General features: G+C 41.2%; 1 protein-coding gene across 1 annotated transcript in view; it reads right to left on the bottom strand.

The window, feature by feature from the left end:
* Positions 1-14,351, bottom strand: part of Mtmr10 (myotubularin related protein 10) — a 48,838-nt gene extending 34,487 nt beyond the window's left edge. The window contains exons 1-5 of the mRNA XM_055623191.1: positions 14,191-14,351; positions 13,633-13,693; positions 5,383-5,519; positions 3,307-3,379; positions 2,527-2,669 (exon numbers count right to left, since the gene is read on the bottom strand). Coding sequence (XP_055479166.1) covers positions 2,527-2,669; positions 3,307-3,379; positions 5,383-5,519; positions 13,633-13,693; positions 14,191-14,250 — 474 coding nt within the window. The 5' untranslated portion in view covers positions 14,251-14,351. The remainder of the gene's footprint in view (positions 1-2,526; positions 2,670-3,306; positions 3,380-5,382; positions 5,520-13,632; positions 13,694-14,190) is intronic.
* Between the last annotated feature and the right edge of the window lie 1,244 nt (positions 14,352-15,595).

Raw genomic sequence — 15,595 nt, 5'->3', positions numbered from 1 at the left:
TCAGGCAATACATTTTTGTAGGACACTGGGAAAGGATTTCTGTCAGAAGCTTGGTTTTGAGAAAGGACATGAAAGCTGGGCTGTTTTTGTGACAGTTCAATAAATACAAACAGGGGATACCCTGAGCTTACAAGCACTGAGCTTTGTTCACCTGGTGATTACGCACTGGTATGAGAATGTCTCCCATGCTGTTACTATGACTTCCTTCATACTCATCTGTTCCTGCTTCATCTTGACTAGACAAGCAGTCTTTAGGGAAAGAAGCTACAGCTTGCCCTTTTCTAGCTTAAGAATCTAGCAACTTTAGAAGAAGCTATCCAATGAGTAACTTGTCCCCATCCCTGGCTCCCGACCCCCAACACACCCAGTGCTGTATAGTTCTGTGTCAACTTGACACACACTAAAGTCACCTGAGAAGAGGGAACCTCAATTAAGAAAACGTTTCCTTAAGATTGGCTTATAGGAAAGCCTGTAGGGCATTTTCTTAATAGTGGTTGATGGGGGAGGGCCCAGCCCATTGTGTGTAGTCCCATCCCTGGGCTGGTAGTCCTGGGTTCTATAAAAAAGCAGGCTGAGCAAGCCATGGAAAGCAAGCCAGTAAGCAGTACCCCTCCATGGCTTCTGCATCAGCTCCTGCCTCCAGGTTCCTTCTCTGAGTTCCTGTCCTGACTTCCCTCAGTGATGGACTACAATGCAGAACTATGGGCCAAATAAACCCATTCCTCCCCAACTTTCTCTTGGTCATGGTGTTTTATCACAGCAACAGAAACCCTACCTAGATTACCCAAGAAGAATGTGAGCAACTGAAAAATGAAAACTTCCTCACAGAATATACACCATAACATAAACAACAAGTACTCTACAAAAACCCAAATAATTATGTCTGCCATTCACTGAATATGTCGTCTGGAAAATATAGTAAGAGTGGAAAAGCTTGAAACTTTCTGAAAGAAAATTAGGCCATCTCTGGATTTCTTAGGTAAAGCGCTCTATAGAACTTGATCTCACAAGTCCTGTTGTATCCCCACTCCTGACATGCTGCACATCATGAGGATAAAGTTCTCACAGGTAGGTTCTCTCTTCTTAGTCAATGAAATTACAAGTATATACTTAAGTTTGAGAAAGTGACTTGGCTAAATATTTTACATGCAGTGTTCTACTTAATTTGTCCTAAAGTCTTTCTACATGTGAAAGACTGGGCACACTGAAAGTAAAATACCAAACATCACAAACAGCAGAATCCAAGCACTGAAAGGAGCCCTAAAGTTACCCAGTTGAATGTTCATGTTATGTTGACTGCTGACAGAGACAGTAGCTCAGACACACTACTGTCACTCTGCTCACAGTACAGCAGGCATACATTTTTAGATGTCCATCTCATGCTTGCCTTCCAGTGGAGAAACTCTGGTTCTGGTTCTAAAGACAAATCTACCACCTCCTCACCAAACGATGTGAAGATAGCCAGCAGCCCTGAGATACTTCCAACAGCCTTAACTGGCAACAACAGGAGTTTTACTGCTGCCTACTGAGTATGAAAAACAAATGCACCCTTAGTAGTCCAGCTTCAGTTTTAGCGCATTAGGACACTGCTGCTCTGTTCCTGCTACAGTGGAGTGGACTTTCTCCTGGGAATTCTCTTAGCTTTCCTCATCAGACCTAACAGAGGGGCAGGTGGTCTACCAACTTCATTTCTACTGGCAAAGCTAAAACAAGGAACCAAAGAAATGGTTTCTGCTCTTGACTTTTACTCTGGTACTAAATATTAAACATTCTGCAGAAGTCGAGAGAGAAAGCAATTGATTAAAAAGTATCTAGCTTTGAGTTGCCACTGCAGAGTATACTTCAAATTAATTCATTAAGGCTTTTTTAAACCACTAATGATCATTAGGCCTACATTTACCTGATCTTTATGAAGCTACAGTCTAGCTTTTGCTTTGTTCACAAAGTTCTCTAATCCTAAATTAAAGCCTCATTAATTGCAATTATAAGAGCTCCAACTTTTCAACACTTTTTTTTTAACCAAGAAAGAAACTGGCTGGTAGTGGTAATAAGGTAAAAAGTATGTTTATTTCTATTTAAGTCTTTAATATTTTAGTAGCTGCTTTAAAAACTCAGATTACTTTAAAGTAGCTATAAACATATATAAGAAAATAATTTCCTTAATATTCTTGGCTTTAACTTTATGTGAAGAGACAGCTAATGATAACTTCCCCTAAAAAAATAAATAAATAAACAAAAACCTGGAGCAATTAAGAAATGCCTACAGAGCCGTGAAAGGCTTCGGCAGGTAAAGGTGCTTCCAGCCATGCCTCAGGACTTGAGTTTTATCCTTGGGAATAATATGGTAAGAAGAGAGTAATTGATCCTCTGACTGTCACATGTGTGCATGTATGTACATACACAATAAATAAATAAAATAAAAAATTATTAAAAAAACAACTTTCACATGACTAGAAATAGTATTTTGCTACTTTATTATGCTATTTTGTTATGGAATTCGGAATTGATAAAGCTTAACAGCATTACCTTTTTGGCACTTTCAGGACCTGATTCATCAAATCGAAATCTGACAATTCGGAAATCTTTGCAATAAATAATTAATTCCGTTGGATTGAATTTCAGCTTCTGGTTGGGACCTAGGACTTTCTGTTTCCTCTTATGGTCATTCACTGAAGAAAAAAAAAAAATAGAAAAAAAATGTGACAAAGTTCTTCCCTGGTGCTCCTTAACATTCTTAAATGGGCTTCCCAGCAGAAATCAGCACCAAACCACCATTGCCAGAGTGGACCCCATTGCTGAGTGCTACTTCTTGTCATATCTGCCTATGGCTCCTAGACCTTTGGAGGGTCATCTCTGACTTTGATTGTGGAGATATTTTAGAGGATCTTTACAGTGATACACTTAATGACTTTTAATTAAAAAGAAAAAAAAACAGTTTATAAACTAAAAAAAAATCATATTTCCATTTTACAAAAATTTCTTGACTTCTTTGTTGAGTTCTTGAGACTTAAAAAGGAATAAATGTAAAAGTAAGTCTACAGAAATAAAATTCCAACTCAAATATTTGAGACTGTGGCCCTTTAAAGAATAGTTCTGGATTTCCATCAACTTTTAGAGACCCATTCCACGGATGAGATCATTCCCAACCATGAAATGATCTCACTCTGCTTCTCAGGCCAGCCTTGAGCTCTGGGACTCAAGTGATCCTTCTGCCTCAGCCTTCCTGGGAGCTGAGGCTAGCCTATAAGTGTAGCTATCACATGTAGCTTCAATTTTTAGAGAGAGCACAGGCAGATTACCACATACCTGTGACAATCTGCTCAATACATGTCAAAGGGACATCATGTTCTCCAAGAAGAAGGTTTCTATAATGGAATTTCTGCAATAAAAAATGATATTTATGTGAATCCTTTTCTCAATACCATCAAAATAGTAAAAACAAGCCTTACATTTGATGTGATAAGAAACTCAGTATACTATTGCCAAGGAGCACTAATATCTTTGCTGTGCAACAAGAGCCACTCAAAGAAAAGGGCCTCTTACAGCACACAGTAGGAAGCAGAGGTAGAAGGACGTCTGTTTTGTTTTTTGAGACAGGGTTTCACTAGGTAGCCCAGGCTGGCTTGTAACTCCTGAGAACTCTTTGGTCTTAGCTACTTGAGGATTACAGGCATAGGTCACCACACCTAGCTCCCACACTTTTACTCTAACAAATGGAAATTAAAATATATACCACCATGTTACTATAATAGCTGAAGATGTAATATGATCAGTTACTCTATAGGCAAACAAGTGCATGCCTAGTTCTATGTGAATTAGCCACAAAATAATAAAAAAGGGGGGGGCTCTTAGGTCATCAGACTTTAAGGAGTAAAATCATAGCTGATTTTAATAACAGAGTTAGCGTGGGAAATGACTAGCTAGAGATAATGACTACTACAATTTTTTTTAAAGGTTTGTTTTTGTTTTGAGATAGGGTCTGCTCAGGTTCACCTTAGAAAGGTTATTCTTCTGCCTCAGGTTTCCAAGTACAACCTTAGAAAAAGCTTTGGAGCTGGAGATGTAGCTAGAAGTCCTGAGTTTGATTCCCAGCACCTCATAATATTCTGGCAAAGTGGAACACATCTGCAATCCCAAAACTCAGGAGGTAGAGGCAAAAGGATCAGAAGCTCAAGGTCACTCTCAACTGCACATGGAGTGTGAAGCCAGCCTGGGTTACATGAAACCCTACACCTCCAACCAGGTACCTCCTGATCATTTTCAAACTGAAACCCAGCTGTCATACTAACCGCTGTCAGCAGGGCTCTGGTTATCACTGCTCCTGGATTTAACTGACTCCAGGGATAGGTTTCCCTGATCAGTGAAGGAAGTCTAGGGCCAGAGATCATTCAAGGAAGCCAAAAGCAAAGGGAAAACCCAGGTCCACAGCAGATGAGCTAGTCTCCCTGCATACCAAAAGCATTGTTAATGCTTTTGAACTTAATCTAAATATAATTCAGGAGATTAACACATACATGAATATACAGAAAATATTTAAAAAATTAGTGAATGACTACATGAAATAAAATGTACTTACACACAGATCACTCAAAGAAATGCTTGGGTTGTTAAAAAAAAAATTTTGTCAAAATTTTTGTACTCTCACAATTCACTAGAAAGTAGAATTCAAGTTTCTGGGGAAAAGAGCTAATTAGTTTAAAAAATAAGAAAACAAATCAACAAAATGTTCACCATTCATAATAATATATGCCAAATACTTGAGTTTTTCTCTTCATTATTAGTCAAAAAGAATGGCTGTTTTTATAAATACATTTCTAAAACTGAAGGAAAGAAAATAACTCCCTTATTGAAAAAGATATAATCAGTAATCCCAGATGATAAATAAAGCCGAGTGACTTGAAATCATCTCACTAAGCCTAGTATGAGGTGTAATCAAGTACTTGGGGGACAGAGGCAGGAAGACCGAGAGTTCTAAGCCATCGTGAGCTCTACAATGAAACGCTGTGGACTGGGGATGTAGCTCCAAAAGAAAACAAAACGGCAATCACAAACCACTCACTCTATTCCTCAAGCAAGTTGTGACATTCTCCTTCACTGGATTTTGATTTCTTAAAATTATTTTTATTAGTTCTTTGAGAATTTTGTACAATATATTTTGATCATATTCATCCCTCCTTCGACTCCTCCCAAATCCATCACCCCTTCCCTACCCACACAAATTCATGTCCTTTTGCTTGGTCTATCAGTTCCATTTTTATAAAGTATATTTCCAACATTAATGATTTGTTGGTAACTCTTAACAATTCCCATGTCAATTATTTATATAACAATATATTCTGCTTATAGTTAAAGCCTTAAAATAAGTAAATAATACACAAATACCTGTAATGGCATTGGGTCATCTGTAATAAAGGAAATTTTGAAGTTACTGCACATCAACTTTCCCCATAGGTCATACTGGCTTGTGTCTGTTGCGATGCATTTTCTCACAAAATTTACTTCATTTACAACAATTTCTCCTAAAAGAAAAATAAAAGTTACAGTGAGCTACAAATAAACCAAACAAACCCCAAAAGCCCTGTGTGACCTTGCCACCAGAGGAGTTCATGGACTGGTGGTGTCTGAAACAATGACTCCTGCCATTTGTGTGCACTGGGAGTTCTTTGTGTCCCTAATGGTATAGTCCAGAATGAAGCCCAAACAGCTTTGGGGTCTGAGCTGACTGAATCAGAAAGGTTGGCTTCAGCCCTGCGCTTTGCTGCTGCTCTACTGCCTCTAGTTAGCCAGCTTCAAAGGTGTTCCTGAGAGATTTGTGATGGAATGTCTGTGCTTTATTAAGATGAGACGCACACTAACAATCATGTCTTTGATCATTTTGTAAGGGATGAAAACCAGCACCCAGTTTTATCTGCCTTAAAGTATACTTCATAAAACCTTTGCACTCAAATTGTAACAGATAAACAATAAAACTTTAAAATAAAGTTTGAGTTAAAAAGGAAGACTGGAAAAACAAATATTACAAACCTAAACAAGAGCTCTCATATGCTTTTGAAATGGGTAATTTCTTGAAAAGGTATTTAAAACTTAATCATCATTTTAAGATCTACAATGCAATTAGACAAGGCACATGATAAGCTATCAGTCTCTTTGGTCAATGGCAGAAAGCTAGAATACAATCTATTCTGCACTTTCCATTATTAAGAAACTGTTTTCATGGTGACGACTAGAACCTGTTTGCTGACAATCCCCAAACACCTAATTATGAAGAATGGAACTTTAGTCTCAAAACAATCCTCTCTAACAAAAATGCTAACAATAAACTGCGTGATGATGAATAAATTTTAGTCAAAACTCTTAAAAATTCATAAGGCTAATTTTAAGATGAGCTGCTAATATTTACTTGAGGATTTAATTCATATGCTCATGTCAAATTCCTGGCTCAAATCACTTCAGAAAATTTCCATTCTGAATACAAGCTTCCTTCACACGGCTTGAGGGACTGAATGCCAAGTCCTGCTCAGCTGTCTTCCTCAGCCTCCTGCTCCAGCCACAATGGCCTTCTATGAACCCCTTTTATATACCACACTGCTTCCATTTATGGGTCTTTGAACATGCTCCTGTCTTGGAAGATTCTTTCTTTCAGACAGTGCCTGCACTAAAGAATGCCTTACAATAAATCTTCCTGCCTAGATTAAATTTCTCTTATCATAGCACCATATACTCGTAATTAATTTCGCTGCTCATTGCAGCTACAACTTGACACACGTTTCCTTTTTTGCTTGCTTCATAGTGAGGATTATATATCCAATGATGGTAGAAAACAGACCTTTGTTGAAACGTCAGTCATAGAACAGTATCAAATACATGTTAGATGGTTGCTAAAAAAAAAAAGTGCTGAAAAAAAGAATGAAATCAACTCAAAGGCTCTGGTTTACTGAAAATAAATAAAACCATTGATCTGAGTGGATAAACAAAGCAAATCATGATCCCACTAAATCAGATGTGGCAGTGGAACCCAGAACTTAGGAGGCAGAGGCAGCAGGACCCCATAGTTCAAGACCAGCCCAAGTACACAGTAAGACTCTGTCCCCAAAAAGCAAACACTGGGGATGTGGCTAGGTGTTAGAGCATGTACAAAGGCCCTAGGTTAGAGCAACAACAAAACAAACCAACAAATAAACCTCCAAACTCACTAACTCTATTCCTCTAGTAAGCCCAACATTCTTTCTAGCTTATTTTAATGTGAGTAGGGGACATTCTCAGCAGATAACCAGTAGCAGTGGAACTTGAGCTGCTCTAAGCAGAGTGAAACCAGTGATTCAGTCTGGTCAAGCAGCCAGTTGAGTTGAAAGAGGACTGTGTGGGTACGCAAAGGCAGAATGTAATCACAGAACTGCCACGGATGCCCCCAACACACAGAGAACAGTGTAATCTAGGATTGGTGGCTTCTCAACGCTTATCCTGATTCTCAAGACAGTCTCTATCAGAGGAGGGCAGATGTTTTCTCTACTACAGAGATAAGGGAGTGAGCACCAGAAAGGCTAAATCACTTCCACACTCGTAAGACTTTAAAAACAGAAATAAATGTGGAACTTATCAAGTGGAATCGGCGCCCATAGGGTCTGTAATCCCAGGTCTCAAGGACATACACTTTCTTATATACAAAGCAGGGCACTGCACACAATTTAGTCTTTAAAGCATCTCAGATGACTTGGAGTACCTAATACAATGTATTCAAGGAATATGGACAGGAACAAAACTCTGTGCATGTTCAGTTCATGATTTTGGAAGATTTGCCATCAAGAGTTGGCTGACTCCAAAGATGTGGAACCCAGCCACAAAAGACTTCTGTCCTTGTTTCTACAAACTTTCACAAACGTACATGTGTTGTAGTGACACGGAACAAGTATCAGCATTGAATTAAAGACTCACAGTGTTGCTCCAAACTGCATGCTAATGAGAAACAAATGAAATTTTCTACAGCATCATCCACAGAGAGTTTACCAATTGCCCTATCACAATCTGGGCTACTTAATAGTCAATGTCTTTCCATAGTCTTAGTTATTAGACTTAAATAACTGGACTAATTATTACCCCTACAAACAGAAAGCACATTCCTGTAACTCATTCTGCTTACCTCATATTGTACTATCCCCCAACCAATTTACCTGAAATAGGACTCTCAAAACAATGCTACAGAAAGTCAAGAGCTGAACCATTTATGATTCATTCATACTTGTATGTATGTTACACTCAAATAAAAAAGAAGTGAGGAGTTAGTGTGTGCTGCTGAGGTACTGTAGCAGGAGTGTGAGAAATGGACAGCTGCAAACATGTGAAGGCTCCGGATGACTGCTCCAGCCTAATGCTCCAGTACTGTAGCTGGTTACATCTTCCTCAGCTCCAATGGCATGACACCAGTCCTATGATCTTTTGAGACAGTGTATCTGTGAATTCAAATGCTAAAAAACTCAGCCTAAATCATCTGGGTAGCCATCTTCAAATGGGTATTACATGAGCTCTTTAAAAGACAGTTTTGTTTTCTGGTTTTCAAGAGAGTAACTTCCAACCCAACTGAGAAAATGAGACTTAGAGTGAGGCAGAAAACAAGAAAAATAGCAAAATGTCACAAACAATGCATATGTAAAACATAAAGTATGACAGCTATACATGATGGCTAGTCTCATCTTCCAGATGCATCCTTCCCTGATCTGACTACAAGAGACCTGGTAATTTGGGCATTTGTTATCAGCCTACTAGCTAATCTCTATAACTGAAGTGCTGTTGGTTTTGTACTTGGGAAAGGGAAGAATGAACTGAGCTGACACAGGGCTTCCAGAACAGTGGCCCAGGCTTAGCTGACACTCAAAAATCACATGACAAACATTTCCTGAGAAGGCTTTTGCTGACACTCCCTGATAAGTCCCAAATCTGACTTAGGTGACTATCCTAAGCCCTCACGGCCTTTGTTATCCTCTACTATAGCACATCCCCCAAGAACAGAAATTGTATAAGGACAGAATCTGCACCACACCACACCACACCACACCACACCACACCACACCACACCACACCACCACCTTCCCAAAACAACAACAACAACAAAAACCTCTGCCAAACACACTGGGCATACATTCCATACCTGCTGAACAAAGCAATCCATTACAGTTAGTCATAGCATTTCGATCTTGTCCCTCCCACCTCCAGGATCCTCAGGGAGGGTAGAGAGCAAAGGTCCTCAAGCCTTACTGCAAATTTTACATCCTAATCACAAAGCTGCTGGCACTCTACAAGCCACTCCTCAGCAATGCCAGCAACAGGAAATCACTACCTCTTAAGACATTCCACTTTTAGGCAGCTGAAATTGAAAGTTCTTCCTCAAGCTGGGTCAAAATCTGTCAGTGTTGTGAAAAAAGCAGAGCCAAAAACATGACTACTAGAGAATTGTCACTAGAGAATTTTCTCTTGCCTAACATTCAACCTGCCCTCCACAGTTGCAAAGCATAAATCTGTCCGTGAAAGCCACCAACGCACCTAGGGGAGCTGTGCTGTTTGGTGGCTAGCACACATGGGAGCCAGGCACAGAAGCCCCCTCTACCTTTGCAGGCTCTGCGACACTGGGTGGCTTCCGAGTTCTTGCTAGTTCTCTCACCTGTCAAATGAGGACAAATTAGTATCTTGTCTGACAGGACTGTTGTGAGGAATGACCTATGAGGTATATCAGCCAAGGATGTGAGCTCAGGTGTCAAAAGCATGCCTGGAACCAGGTTAAGCAAAAAGGAAATTCTGTAGCTTTGTGTTAGCTGGGAATCAAGGACAATAGAACCCAGAGGCGTGAACACTGCCATCTTATCCCCTCGGTGCTCTTTATTAGTTAAGCACTGGTTTGCTGGAATTGCAGTACAGGTAGTGCCATCAAATGCCTTCCTTAACATGAACTTGGACATATCTGGAAGCAGAGCTGTGCTGTGATGATCCAACCATGGCTAGGTAGAGGAGGAGTCTGTTTTCACAGATGATGGGAGGACACCCACACAGACAAACCGGTCATCTCTGCATGGTGCCCACTAAACTGTACTGACAATAATCTCATCCTGCAGCTTCCATTTTACATTCCAAACCATGTCTATACATAAAAGACATTTAGGGGACAAAATAAAGTTCCTAACTTTGTATTTTGCCAACTTAAAATGTTTTACTTAGCAAAAGAATATATCCTACATCAAAGAAGTGAGCTGATTATCTCAGTACAACAATTTATAACTCAAATAATATCAACCTTATAAGAGAAAGCTCCATCTTCCTGGCTTTCCTTTTACCATGGCCTAGCAAAACAATACTTCAGGCTGAGCACAATGGCTTAGAGTGCCAGCCTTAGGGAGGCAAAGCAGGGGATTATTGAACCCAAGAGTTTGAGTCTAGCCTGGCCAATATTGTTATAATTAATCAGATAGGTAGGTAGGTAGATAGATGGATGGATAGATAGATAGATAGATAGATAGATAGATAGATAGATAGATAAATTGCCCCAAATACCACACAGGAATTTAGGAACCACTTATATCACAACCTCCTACCCATCCAGATAGCATGGAATCCTCTCAGGGCCCTGTTGTGATTCAGAGTCACTACGAAACCTAGTACCCAGGAGGTTCTCATCTGTTCCCATACATAAATAGATACACAGTTACACACTTAAATGTAATACTCTCTGCTTTCTAAAAGCATGAAATGACTGACATGTATATAGGATTGGTGTAACAACCTAATGACAGAGAGAATGCAGGCCCAAATGTTAACTAAGCAGACACAGTGCTTTACTCCAATTACAGCCTCAGATGTAATTCTCTCGAGATGTCTAGCATGAAATAGCAGTGTTTCTCTTGCTCCTAAATCCAGGAGTTTAAGCAGGGTGGGGTCCTTTTTCATTCACTCAGTGAGACCTCAGTGTCACATTTCAGGCACCTTGTAAGATATCACGGGATTTGATACACTGATGATATTTCATACAATCCCCATCTCAAAGAGCTTCATGAACCAGGAAAGTTGAAAAGTACTAACATAAACCAGAATCTGAATTAAATTACTCGTCATTTTCTTCAATTTTCCTTAATAAACGATAGGGATCATTTTAAACTTGGCATTAAGTCCTAACAGAACACATGATCAAGGCATACAAATAAACAATTGATTTTGTGTTCTAACTTTCATCTGCTTATTGAATTAAAAGTTCAAACTTCGGGCAACTGAAGTAGGATATCCTTGGGCCGAAGGCAGTAAGCCAAGGCATGGCGTGCGATACCATATCATTGAACAATCACTTCTTGTTCTGTGTGCCCGGGTAAAGAAAGCCACAGGTGACTTGGGTAAATTTCCTCTTGTCCTCTGACTGCAGTGAAAGCCAGAACTGTCTTAGTAAAGCCCTCAGTAAAAAGTGCTGTTTTAGCTTAGGTCTTTACGGTATGTTCACCGTCGTTTTTGTGGTGGTGGGGATCAAATCCAGGGACTTGTGCATACTAAGCATGTTAAGCACATACTCTGCCATAAGCTACCACCCTCGTCTAGGTTTTCAGATGACAAGACTTTCTACTTGTTTTCCATATTACGTGTGGAGAGTTCCATGTTGTAAGTAGAAAGAGTATAACACGGGCTCTAACAGCATTTACAGATTTGACACTTAGGGTAAGGCAGGAAAAAGAGACCACAATGGATGCTCAGCCAAAATACAACCTCAAAGAGAATAGGAAAATAAGCATAAGAGGGTAAGAAGAGCAGAGGTCAGGAAAGGGGCAAGAGTCTAAAATTCAGGATCAGATCAGTGTATAAGGGTAAGTGAGGAGCAAAGAGAACCTGGATATCAGTGTTATCATTCATGCAACTACAGAGATTACATGTGACACGTTTCCTGCAAGAAAAATTAATACAGTTAAGGAAGTTTCTTAACAGGCAATTGAGAAGACAGTGTTACTTCTAGGAAAAGTATACTAACCACAGACAGGAACTGGGGTTAAAAATCTTCTCCAGAATTTTTGTTTGTTTGTTTAGTAATTTTAATGCCTAATTGTTCACTAAGAAAATTTTTTAACCATATTCATACACACTTTCACTTTTTCTAAGCATATCTTAAGTTTAAAAGCTAATTAAAAAAAAAAACAAGACATGACCAATGTAAGACTACAATGTTTTCAATGTCAAAGCCTGGAATGACTGAGGAGGGGACTGGCTGTCTAAGAACCAGGCCAATTCAAAGTAAAGGCAAAGTTCAACAGCTTACAGACACTTAGTCAGCGTGTGGACTGTTCCCCTGGCTGTTTTTAAAATGCCTACAGTGGCGAGTGCCAGCAGGGAGCATGCATAGCGAGCAGGGATCCTCAGGACTGCTCACTCTCAAGGCTAGCAGAGAGGGCTCATTAGTAAACACTGAGTAAAAGACACTAACAAAATCTGGGAAAATATAACTATAATAAAAAAGTAAAAAAAAACCCAAACTTTTAGGAGTTGATGTCTACCATTCAGAACCAAAGGCTGATGCTTTGTTTATCCCTACATTTTATTCCTACATCCCTAACTGTTTATTACTACATTTTTACATTTCCACATTTGTTAGGCAGCTATCGACAAAGTCTTAACTATCTTATTTAAGTAGTGATTTTGAGATAACAAACTGGTATATATGCGTACACACATACACACATATATATGATCATAGTTTAAAGTTAAGATAGGTAGGCCTTTCTACATGTCTGGCAATTTGACCCCATAATCTTATTAAACAACTTATTTTTCTTTAATTATTGTGTAAAGGTTACACAATTCAAAATAGCAATCAAATAATAGTTTTTCTACACTGTAAAACGCTGCTATGAATGCCTACTTCTATTTCTAAGGTCTCCATCTAAGGTAAATTTGTTCTTAACAAGTGATTCTCAGTCTGAGGATGACCCTAACACAGAGAGAGAGAGAGAGAGAGAGAGAGAGAGAGAGAGAGAGAGAGATAGGGAAATGCCTGGAGACATTCGGTTGTGCTGAGAACATGACAGCTAGTTAGCAGGAGATGGGGCACGGCTGTCACCAAACAGAGGCCAAAGAGGTAGGGATGGCTGTCAGCTAGGGACAGCTCCTCACACAACAAAGAATTGCCCAGACGGAAAGGTCAATAGTGCCTCTACTGGGAAACAAAGTTCTAAATTGAAACAGGCAAATTCGCCGATAGCTGACAACTTCAAAAAACAGTTACAGAGTAGTTCAACGTCTGCCAAGCCTTGCCATTAGCTTAGGGACACAGGCATGCTTTTCATACTATCAAAAATACATTAAAATGACGATTTGATTATTGATCAAGAATTCACTAGGTGCTAAAACACACATAGGGCAAAAAACTTTCAGTACCTAGGCAATTCAAAACTAACATTTCAGAAGACAGAAATGAAGTGGTTATGCTCTTGAAAGTCTTCCACTGTACTTTAAACTTTCCGAGACAAACATTAATTATGTCTGGCTAACTGTTTATCTTCTCACTTCTTAAGTTTTTTAACTGGAGAAAGTTTAAAACAATAAGAGAAAGTTAACCACACAAACAAATATTAGTCCGTGCAATCTCAGTCCAAAACATATTAGAATTCTGAAATTTACCTGGCAAAAGGACTGGCTCCAGTTTTTTAATCTTCGGTTCGGAACTGATCTTATCGTCAGTCTGAAATACATGAACAAAATAAAGCAAAAATTCAAATACCGCCCGTCATAAGATACTAAGGCAAATTTTCTAAGTGATGACACATGCGACAGACATATATCTCCTACTTAAAACTCAAGTCCGAAACGAGATCGTTTTAAGAGCTACTCATCATCGACTTGAGAGCCTGACAAACATATTTACAAAAGCCCAAGCCACTTTCAAGAGTTCGTAATCACTAGGCAGGTAAGCTCTGCGAAGTGTCCACAACGCTGCGGCCACCTGGCTGTCACAGCAGGGTCGGTGCCAGCCCCCAAGGAAGGAAAGAAATGCAGCTCGGGACTGTCCCTAAGGTCTTGTCACACGGCAGGACTAAGGACAGGAGGACTTCGGCCACAGAATGGCCGCCGCGGAGCTCTACAAGTTTACAGCGCGCCCGAAGCTCCCGGGAGGCGCGCTCGGCCGCGCCGCGTCCAGCTCCCGGGCGGCCCGCGGAGCCGCGAGCGCCGAGCGCTTACCTGGGGTGGCGGCAGGAGGTAGGACCTGAAGCTGGGTCTGGGCGGCTTGAGGGAGAACATGGTGCCGCCGCCTGTGCGCCCCGGCCCTATGGCCGGTCAGACGCCTCCGGGCTCAACGTTCCCGGTGCGGCTGCCCAGGCCGGGTCTGCGGCCCGCCCCGCCGGGCGGACTGACGGGCGGGGACCGACGCGGCGGAGCGCCCGCCCGAGAAGGGCGGGGCCGGGCGGGACCACGCCCATCCCCGGAAGCGGCGCGCGGAGCCGCGACGAAAGCTCCTAGTTCCTAGGCCGCACGGTCGTGGAGCGCGACGCTAAAGCCGGCCGCTGAGGGGCCCCAAGAGGCCATCTTGAGAGCGCGGTTCTACGGTGGCCCGCGTGGGTCACGGCGGCCTTCACTGACCTATTGAGACTCGCGGGGGTCATGACGGCTCTGTGAAGTTGGTGTGGCCTGTGGTGGGGCAGGGTGCGTTTTAGCTGCTGTCTCAGGACCCCAGTTCTCGGGGCATCTGCCATAGCTGCTGCTCCTGAGCTTCGGTTTTGTTGTTAACTTGTTTTGTTTTGTTTTGTTGTGTTTTGTTTTGTTTTGTTCTAAGCTAGAGAAGTGCAGAGACCCCGGGCAACCCGAGGCTTCAAGGTTACAGTTTTCTCTTGAGGGGTGCCCACACTGGAACACCCAGAGATCTAGGCGTCAGAGCACACAGGTTGCATTAACTACTGGTTTCTTTGAGCTACTGAAACTTAGCTTACACTCAGTAGTCAGGACAGATGGCAAACCAGAACCCCCAATTTAGTTTACTGATTTTATTCTTCTCGTTAAACTTGTTAGGTGAAAAGGTATTATTAAGCAAGTTGTCTCTCTCCCCCTTTTCCATCCTCATATATAAAGATGCTGCTGATCAGATAAGTCATCAGAAGCCCGTGAAGAGAAGAACCCAGCGGTGTGGGGACTCAAACCATGGGACAGATGGCGGGGGTGCCTGGTTAACATTAAAGCAGACCTGGCTGCCAGGTTCTCACAGCATCCCTTAGTCCCTACCAAGTTACAGAGTAGGGCTGGCATACCCAGCCCTCAACCCTAAACTCTCCAACCCAGGAACTGGGCTGCCCCTCCTGGAGAGGCTCTTCCCTATACAATCCAGCCATTTTGGTTACCTGCCCCTTTTTTGTTTTGCCCTCTTGGCTCCTGCACCTGGTTCCCCTCTCCCTTCTCCTCCTTGTTCTCCTCACGTGGCTTGGAGTCAAGTCCACTTTGGACTCTCAGATGTCTCTGCCTCAGGCTATGCTCTCCTTTTTATCTATAAACTTCCTCCACCGGACCTAAGAACAGCCATAATTCATTCATTCTTTCTTTCTTTCTTTCTTTCTTTCTTTCTTTCTTTCTTTCTTTCTTTCTTTCTTTCTTTCTT

Source organism: Psammomys obesus, unplaced genomic scaffold (assembly GCF_907164565.1).
Source record: "Psammomys obesus unplaced genomic scaffold, mPsaObe1.curated_primary_1811, whole genome shotgun sequence".
NCBI lineage: Eukaryota > Metazoa > Chordata > Mammalia > Rodentia > Muridae > Psammomys > Psammomys obesus.
This window is presented reverse-complemented; position numbering and strand designations above follow the sequence as displayed.